At 40.3% G+C, this 8,314-nt stretch overlaps 2 protein-coding genes across 2 annotated transcripts; one reads left to right on the top strand and one right to left on the bottom strand.

The window, feature by feature from the left end:
- The first annotated feature begins 241 nt into the window (after nt 1-241).
- On the top strand, nt 242-1,527 carry LOC311055464 (microfibril-associated glycoprotein 4-like). Its single transcript, XM_084071655.1, has one exon. The coding sequence runs from the start codon at nt 300-302 to the stop codon at nt 1,008-1,010; it is 711 nt and encodes a 236-aa protein (XP_083927781.1). The 5' UTR covers nt 242-299; the 3' UTR covers nt 1,011-1,527.
- A 4,784-nt stretch (nt 1,528-6,311) lies between these two features.
- Nucleotides 6,312-7,318, bottom strand: LOC311055596 (microfibril-associated glycoprotein 4-like). The gene has a single exon (XM_084071848.1). The coding sequence runs from the start codon at nt 7,247-7,249 to the stop codon at nt 6,548-6,550; it is 702 nt and encodes a 233-aa protein (XP_083927974.1). The 5' UTR covers nt 7,250-7,318; the 3' UTR covers nt 6,312-6,547.
- Between the last annotated feature and the right edge of the window lie 996 nt (nt 7,319-8,314).

An 8,314-nucleotide genomic window follows, 5' to 3' on the forward strand; every position in this document is an offset into this window, starting at 1 on the left:
TTGTGTATTCCATGAAAAAAAATACTATTACTATAACAGTTACTATAACTGTTGTTATATAACTGGTGGGACAGAGAAGGAAACTGGCACCAAAAAAATAAGACATGTGGAAGAAAACTGAAAGATATTTAATACTGGTGGAGGTTTTGCCAAAATGAAATTGTACCGCCTCTTAACCACTATAAATGAAGGTTCTCAAACTCAGACTGCATTAAACCTTCTACTGGAGCTGAACATACACTCAGCACACTCAGACGTCCTTTAATCTGAACTACAAGGTGCGACTCAAAGACTTCAAGATGATACTTGTTCTTGCAGTTCTGTTTCTGGCTGTAACAGTCCACTCTGCTCCTCGTTGTGATCTCAACCTGGCTCTGGACTGTGATGACATCTACAACAACGTCTCCAGACAGAGTGGTGTGTACGACTTCTACCCCACTGCTACTCCTGTCAAGGTCTACTGTGACATGGACACAGATGGAGGGAAGTGGACAGTCATCCAGAGAAGAGTGGACGGCACTCTGAACTTCTACAGACCCTGGGCAGAGTACCAAGCTGGGTTTGGAGACACATCAGGCGAGTACTGGCTGGGACTGGAGAACATGCATCTCCTTACCAAGGACAAAAAGTATCAGCTGAGGGTGGACATGGAAGACTTTGAGGGAAACACAGCGTTTGCCTCTTACTCCTCTTTCTCTGTGGGTTCTGAGGCTGATGGCTACAAGCTGCAGGTTGCTGGCTTCAAGAATGGAGGAGCAGGAGACTCACTGACCTTTCACAATGGAATGAAATTCACAACCTTTGACAAAGATCAGGACGCGTGGAGCAACAACTGTGCCATTTATCGTTACGGTGCATTTTGGTACAAGGCCTGTGAGCATGCTAATCCCAACGGTGTTTACCTTTGGGGAAAGACGCCTCACTCCCACACAGGTGCACACTGGAAGCACTGGAAGGGTCTTGCATACTCCCTGAAGGCTGTAGCGATGAAGATCAGACGTGTTCCTTAAACATGTTTAGGTTTGCATGCATGTATTTTAGAAAAGCACAGCCGTGGTATAAAAGGCATGATGCAATATTTACTCTTTTTCATGGTTTTAATTCAGTTTCTTTTCTTCTCTCTTTGGGACTCTTTTTAATCCTAAACTCATACAGTAGATATCTGTATTGTATCACATATTATTACAGTGGTGACCTGTCAGGGCTTTTAAATGAATACATAATCCAAGATGTTGTAAACATTGTCATGAATAAAGAGATGCATGCAAAGACAATGCAAGGTGTATTTTGTAATGCTTTACTTAAAGGTTGGGTCTATAATTCATTATAATCACATTTACAATGCATTATAAGGCTTCATAACACTCGTTATACATGTTTATAATGATACATGACACCTTATAACAAGGTTTATGAAGTATTTTCAGTGTTGGTCAAATTACATTATTATGCTTAGAAGAACAGCATATTATAACTACCATACTTTTGTATTGTAGCTTGTTTTACTAAGTATATAGAGGGTCTAAGTGTTTAGAGTGTATGTTATGCATTTTTAGAACCACATCAGAACAGCAATACTATCAGTGAGTGACAATCTAAAGTCTAAAGTGTCGTCATTCCCTGTTGTAGCAGAGACATCTGAGGGAGAATCTGAGTACATTCACACATCAACCCTAGCTCACTTAACAGACGACGTCACACTGATAAGAACCAGTATGCGTGCAACCAGTATGCGCGCAATGAAACCCATTCTGTCAGGTCTCGCTAGGACACTCCTCACCAGCCAACACACAAGAGGGGGTTGGGGTCCAAAACAACAGGTTGAGAATTGATTGTGTGAAACAATCACCTGTGCATCCTGTTAATCTTTTTTTTTTAATCACTTGGGGAGGGTCATTGATTTTTTTTTTTAGTCAAAGGGAGGGTCATGGCATTTTAGATCAGGGCACATACATTTTCTCCAGGGTACCCTTCTTTGAAAATCGACCTGTCCCTTACTCGAGTACATTTCCAAGACAAATATTTTACTTTTCTAGGAAGGCTGAAAAGTACTCGTTACTTTTAGGTTCGCCGGTTGTTGTTGAATAAAGTTGAAGGCCCCTGTTCTACAATACTCTTTCTCAACCAGTGGGTCGGCACCCAAAAGCAGGCACATGCAGGAGCCTAATATATTGGGCCTTGACTTCTTGCTCGTGATGGGGATTGGGGATTGAAATTATTCCCCATGAACAAGGAATTCCCAGTAAGCCCAATCACATCACTTGCTCGACACGGGAAGAACGGCCCCCACCCCTCCCCTACCTGTGTGTTTTCACAGCACGCTGGGCGCTGGTTTCAGTGGCTTGCTCCGTTTCATTCAAACTCAAATCTCAGTCCGAGTCTGTCATTATAGGCTACAGAGAGGCAAGAGTCAAGACACAATGCCACCGAATTTACAAACGTAAGGGGGGTGCTAAAAAGCAGAGGGAGAAAAAAAGCGTAATAATTATTTTGTTTTAATAGTTGGAGATGCCACATGTTTTAAAATAAAAGACATGTTTGCTGCTGCTTCTGTCCCCGAAGAAGTAACTCCCCGGCCGGGCGGCCCCAGTCAGCAGAGTGAAGTGAAGCAGGCAGACACAGAGGCTGCTTGCAAAAGTGCAGAATTAGACTCAGTTGTTATTAATACGTTTCATTTCAATCAGTTGGATAATAAAGCCATGTCTCTGCCTCCTTAAACTCTATGTAATCTTTACAATATTGCATCTGAAGAGCCAAGGCAAGGCGATCATCAAAAATGAACAGGTTTTTAGCTCACACTTCAAATCAGGTAAGGTTGAATAGATTAGGCCTAGTATTTATTTTTGGTATGAATATGTGTAAAAAAATATATATATTTTTTATACATAAGCCTACTTACATATTTCATTTGCATTTTGGTGATATTAGGCTGGGAAATTGTGACGTGTAAAGATAATTTCGGTCTGCTGTCTGCTTAGTCGACTGGCTGCTGCACTGCTTCCGCCTGGTGGCCAGAGAAAGTCATTGTCAGTGCATTTCTACTATGTCCACAGATACAGTATAAACACATAAGAATTCTATAAACTGCTGATTGTTGACCTGCTGGTCACTACTGAGGATGTACATCACATGCACATCAATCACAAGCACTCATAAGCAGCACAATACTGGTATGCAGGGATACACTGGTCTGTGTTATTTCAGTCTTGACCATACAGTCAATGACAGAGATGTCCAGTACAGCTAGGACTGAAATAATAATAAAAAAACTATTAATAATTTAAAAAAGGTTTTACCATAGAGCCCAGGGGGACACAGGTCAACTAAATATACAGGGTTTAAATGGTGAAATAAATAGATCTACCATCGTACCTATCTGGGAGTGTGTGTGTGTGTGTGTGTGTGTGTGTGTGTGTGTGTGTGTGTGTGTGTGTGTGTGTGTGTGTGTGTGTGTGTGTGTGTGTGTGTGTGTGTGTGTGTGTGTGTGTGTGTGTGTGTGTATGTGTGAGAGTGTGAGGGATACTTTAAGAACATTTTGATGCCAATACTGACTACATACTATGACATGTCTTTTATAATCTGCTACATTTAAATGCCTCATTTTATTATATTCTTTCCTTAATCCAGGGGTCTTCAACATTTTCAGGCCAAGGACCCCCTAGCTGAGAGAGAGGTGAAGCAGGGAGCCCCTCTATATTGTATAAAAATTGTGTTTCTGATTTAAGTTTTTTTGTTTACTTGGTCTGCTCTTTTTTCCCTCTACACCAAACACATCTTTGCCAAAAAATTGCCGATCTACAAGCTCACAATGCCTCGCGCAGTGAGGCGTTGTGAGCTTGAAGATCTGCTTTTTTTTGGCTAAAGTTCTCCTCAGAAATAGGATGCTAGGGTTCAAGTGGTTAAGGTAAAAAAAGAATCCTATCACACGAAGATTTGGCGGAACCCCTGTAGTAACTCTGAGGACCCCCTAGGGGTCCCGGACCCCCTGTTGAAGACCCCTGCCTTAATCCATGCACCTTATGTACATTATCTGTCATTACGTCTAACTGCCTGATACCACTGCAATTTATCCACCACACACCTTATATGTATGTAATGCACCGTATGTATATTTATTATGTATCTTTTTCTGTTTGTTCCTTTCCATATCTCTTTACAGCTTTCTTAAAACTGCAATGATGGGGTTTTTGCAACAAGTAATTTCACCCACTTGTACCATCTGTAACACTGTGATGTGACGATACATATGAGTTGAGCTGGGCTACAAAATAGACCACATAGCTTACAACTTACCATTTTAAACTTTCAGCAATGTAGACATTTATTTTTGTATTATTATTTTTGTACTGAACACGCCAGATTTGAACACACAACTGGGCTCTTTAAGTGAGCTAGGGTTGATGTGTGGATGTACTCAGATTCTCCCTCAGATGTCTCTGCTACAACAGGGAATGACGACACTCTTTAGATATTGTCACTCACTGATAGTATTGCTGTTCTGATGTGGGTCTAGAAATTAAACATGGCAAATGTTCTGGCCCTGCCAGTTAATGTGAAGTGTTTTGGAGCCCCCTGCTGGACACTATATTCTTTCTGCATTGACTTTCTAGTTCCTGTGTCACAGGAAGTGATTCTTTAGAAGCTCTGAATATGATGTGTGTTCCAGAGAAGCAGATGTTTTCAATCCATGCCATCCTTTGTTTATAGCCCTTGAGAAGGCATTGCTTGTAAGTTCATACATTGTGGAGGGATGTATCTTTCATATGAGCACGTTATTTTCTACCAGATTTATGTCCATGATGTTTGATACATGAGCAGCCGGTTAGCTAAAATATGTGCTGGCTCCTGCCTATGTTGCCATGTATTGCAAGGATACAAGCTTTAATCCTCATTGTAATGCTTCTGCCTTTGTTTTGTTTGTGCATTTATATTTCTCTCATAGTGTTCAGTCATTTGACACCACAGCAGTTTTGGTTGGTTTGTGTTCACAATAGACGTTGCTTTGCATTTATGTAATACTTACCTTGCCTATACCTATATCTATGCTTATGTAATGTTGTAGTTATGATGTTATGGAAATTATTAGGGTGCAGTACGTTAGTCCGACAGCGCATTCCTCCGACAGCGCAGTGCTCCGACGTTAAACAGTAAACCCGAACCAAACCCGCACCCTAACCCTAACCGCACGCGGATGCCACATAGTCGGAGAAAAGGTCTGTCGGATTAACGCATGCCTCCCAATTATACTTACCACTGTTATTGTACTCTGTGTATTTTACAGTTTCACACTGCTCCATAAGTAAAGGATCTAAACAGCATGTCGTGGTCCTGAGAATTATTCATGGACGTGTTTAGCTTGCTGGATAACTGATGGTGAAATCAGTGAGGCCAGTACAGCAAATATGTATATTCATTATATGACATTAAGTAAAACATTATTACAATAAACTAAAGATCATTCCCACAATAGGAATGAAGTAGCTGTATACTATTGACCCTGTGCCCTGTGTAAAGTAACTAAGTACATGTACTCAAGTACTGTGCTTAAGTACACTTTTTTACTTTACTGGAGTATTTCCTATTTTCAGTACTTTTACCTCTACTCCACTACATCTCAGAGGCAAATATTGTACTTTTACTCCACTACAATTGTTTGAAAACTGTAGTTACTACTTACTTTGCAGATATAAATGATTACATTATAAAACATACATTAACCACTTTAGTCCTATTTTATACATACTGTAGGCTATTTGAAAATAGCCAATGTACAAGCTCACAACGCGTCGCGATGCGGCGCATTGTGAGCCTGTAGATCTGCTATTTTCAAATATTTTAGTACTTTTACTTTTGGTACTTTAAGTACATTTTGACACCAATACTTTTGTACTTTTACTCAAGTAAATTTTGAATCCCGGACTTTTACTTGTAACTGAGTACTTCTACATTGTAATATACTTTTACTCGAGTGCATATTTACCCTGTGCATATTTGTAACAGCAAGCTTATTCTGTAAAGGAGTCTCTCTGCATAACATACACTCTACACACTTAGACCCTCTACTTATAAAACAAGCTACAATACAAAAGTATGGTAGTTATAATATGCTGTTCTTCTAAGCATAATAATGTAATTTGACCAACACTGAAAATACTTCATAAACCTTGTTATAAGTTGTTATGTATCATTATAAACATGTATAACAAGTGTTATGAAGCCTTATAATGCATTGTAAATATCATTATAGTGAATTATAGACCCGACCTTTAAGTAAAGCATTACACAATACACCTTGCATTGTCTTTGCATGCATCTCTTTATTCATGACGATGTTTACAACATCTTGGATTATGTATTCATTTAAAAGCCCTGACAGGTCACCACTGTAATAATATGTGATACAATACAGACATCTACTGTATTAGTTTAGGATTAAACAGAGTCCCAAAGAGAGAAAAAACCCAAATTAAAACCATGAAAAAGAGTAAATATTGCATCATGCCTTTTATACCACGGCTGTGCTTTTCTAAAATATATGCATGTTATCCTATTTAGGAACACGTCTGATCTTCATCGCTACAGCCTTCAGGGAGTACAAATAACCCTTCCATTTGTGCCAGTGTGCACCTGTCTTGGAGTGAGGCGTCTTTCCCCAAAGGTAAACACCGTTGGGATTAGTATGGTCACAGCAGTTGTACCAAAATGCACCGTAACGATAAATTGCACAGTTCTTGCCCCACTTGTCCTGATCTTTGTCAAAGGTCGTGAATTTCATTCCATTGTGAAAGGCCAGTCCGTCTCCTGCTCCTCCATTCTTGAAGCCAGCAACCTGCAGCTTGTAGCCATCAGCCTCAGAACCCACAGAGAAAGAGGAGTAAGAGGCAAACGCTGTGTTTCCCTCAAAGTCTTCCATGTCCACCCTCAGCTGATACTTGTTTTTCTTGGTAAGGAGATGCATGTTCTCCAGTCCCAGCCAGTACTCGCCTGATGCGTCTCCAAACCCAGCTTGGTACTGAGCCCAGGGCCTGTAGAAGTTCAGACTGCCGTCCACTCTTCTCTGGATGATTGTCCACTTCCCTCCATCTGTGTCCATGTCACAGCAAACCTTGACAGGAGCAGTAGAGGGGTAGATGGTGTACACACCACTCCCTGTGGAGATTTCCTCACAGTCCAGAACCAGGTTGAGATCACAACGAGGAGCAGAGTGGACTGTTACAGCCAGACACAGAACTGCAACAACAAGTATCATCTTGAAGTCTTTAAGTTGCTCCTTGTTGTTCAGATCAAAGGACGACTGAGTGTGTTGAGTGTTTGTTCAGCTCCAGTAGAAGGTTTAATGCAGTCTGAGTTTGAGAACCTTCATTTATAGCGGTTAAGAGAATAAGAGGCGGTACAATTTCATTTTAGCAAAACCTCCACCAATATTTGTGTTGGGAATGACATGAACATTTCCCTCTCTCTCTCTCTTTCTCTCTCCCTCTCTCTCTCTCTCTCTCTCTCTCTCACACACACACACACACACACACACACACACACATACTGTACACACACAATAGTTCTGTCAATAGTTATTTTGTTCCCACATAGATGGAGTGATAGTAGTCTTTTTTTAACGTCTTTCTTTCTTTTTATTAGTTTTGAACGTCATGCAAGTAAAAAGTCACAATAAAACAATAAGGGACCAGTCGAAATTTACAGAAGGGGGTCCCGGGAGGAAAATAGGGGAGGGTCATGCCTTTCTAATTATAGGACAAGGGGGGTCAGCTAATTTTACTTTGAATCCAAGGGAGGGTCATGCAATTTTGAATTGATAAAATAGTCCGTTTTTTATATACATTTTTAGTACAGCAGAACAGTGGTCAATGACCCCTCTCTATTTCAAATGATACAGAGGATTCAAATCCAGTAACACCTTGGTCTATTTAGAATCAATGACGGTCGTTAACAAGCCATCAACGCAAAGCAAGTGTGAACGACCCAGTCAAATCTATTCAGCGTCTTAACGATGGTGGTTGAACAATTAAGCAACACTTCAACAGGCATATTAGACAGATGCATTATCCCAATTTCCAACACAGAGATATCCTCTTTTAAGTGTGTTTTTGTTGCTCATCGAATTACATACACCAGGTAGGTTACAATGACCAATTTATAACTGGATATTCATAATCATTTGAAGTAATTCTGTGCATGTGATTAATTTGGGATCTATATGGACAGTTGTGCATAGATGCCAGCCTATAGCTCCACAAGTAAAACCAGAATCATCAGGCCATAATTGATAGCCTAAGTTTTAAGACTTAGACTGGGATCA

The sequence above is a fragment of the Gymnoscopelus microlampas genome (genome assembly GCF_963454915.1).
Source record: "Gymnoscopelus microlampas genome assembly, chromosome: 11".
In the NCBI taxonomy this organism is placed as follows: domain Eukaryota; kingdom Metazoa; phylum Chordata; class Actinopteri; order Myctophiformes; family Myctophidae; genus Gymnoscopelus; species Gymnoscopelus microlampas.

Coding starts and splice junctions, on each gene's coding strand:
- LOC311055464 (XM_084071655.1), top strand. CDS start 300: ATGATACTTGTTCTTGCAGTTCTGTTTCTGGCTGTAACAGTCCACTCT.
- LOC311055596 (XM_084071848.1), bottom strand. CDS start 7,249: ATGATACTTGTTGTTGCAGTTCTGTGTCTGGCTGTAACAGTCCACTCT.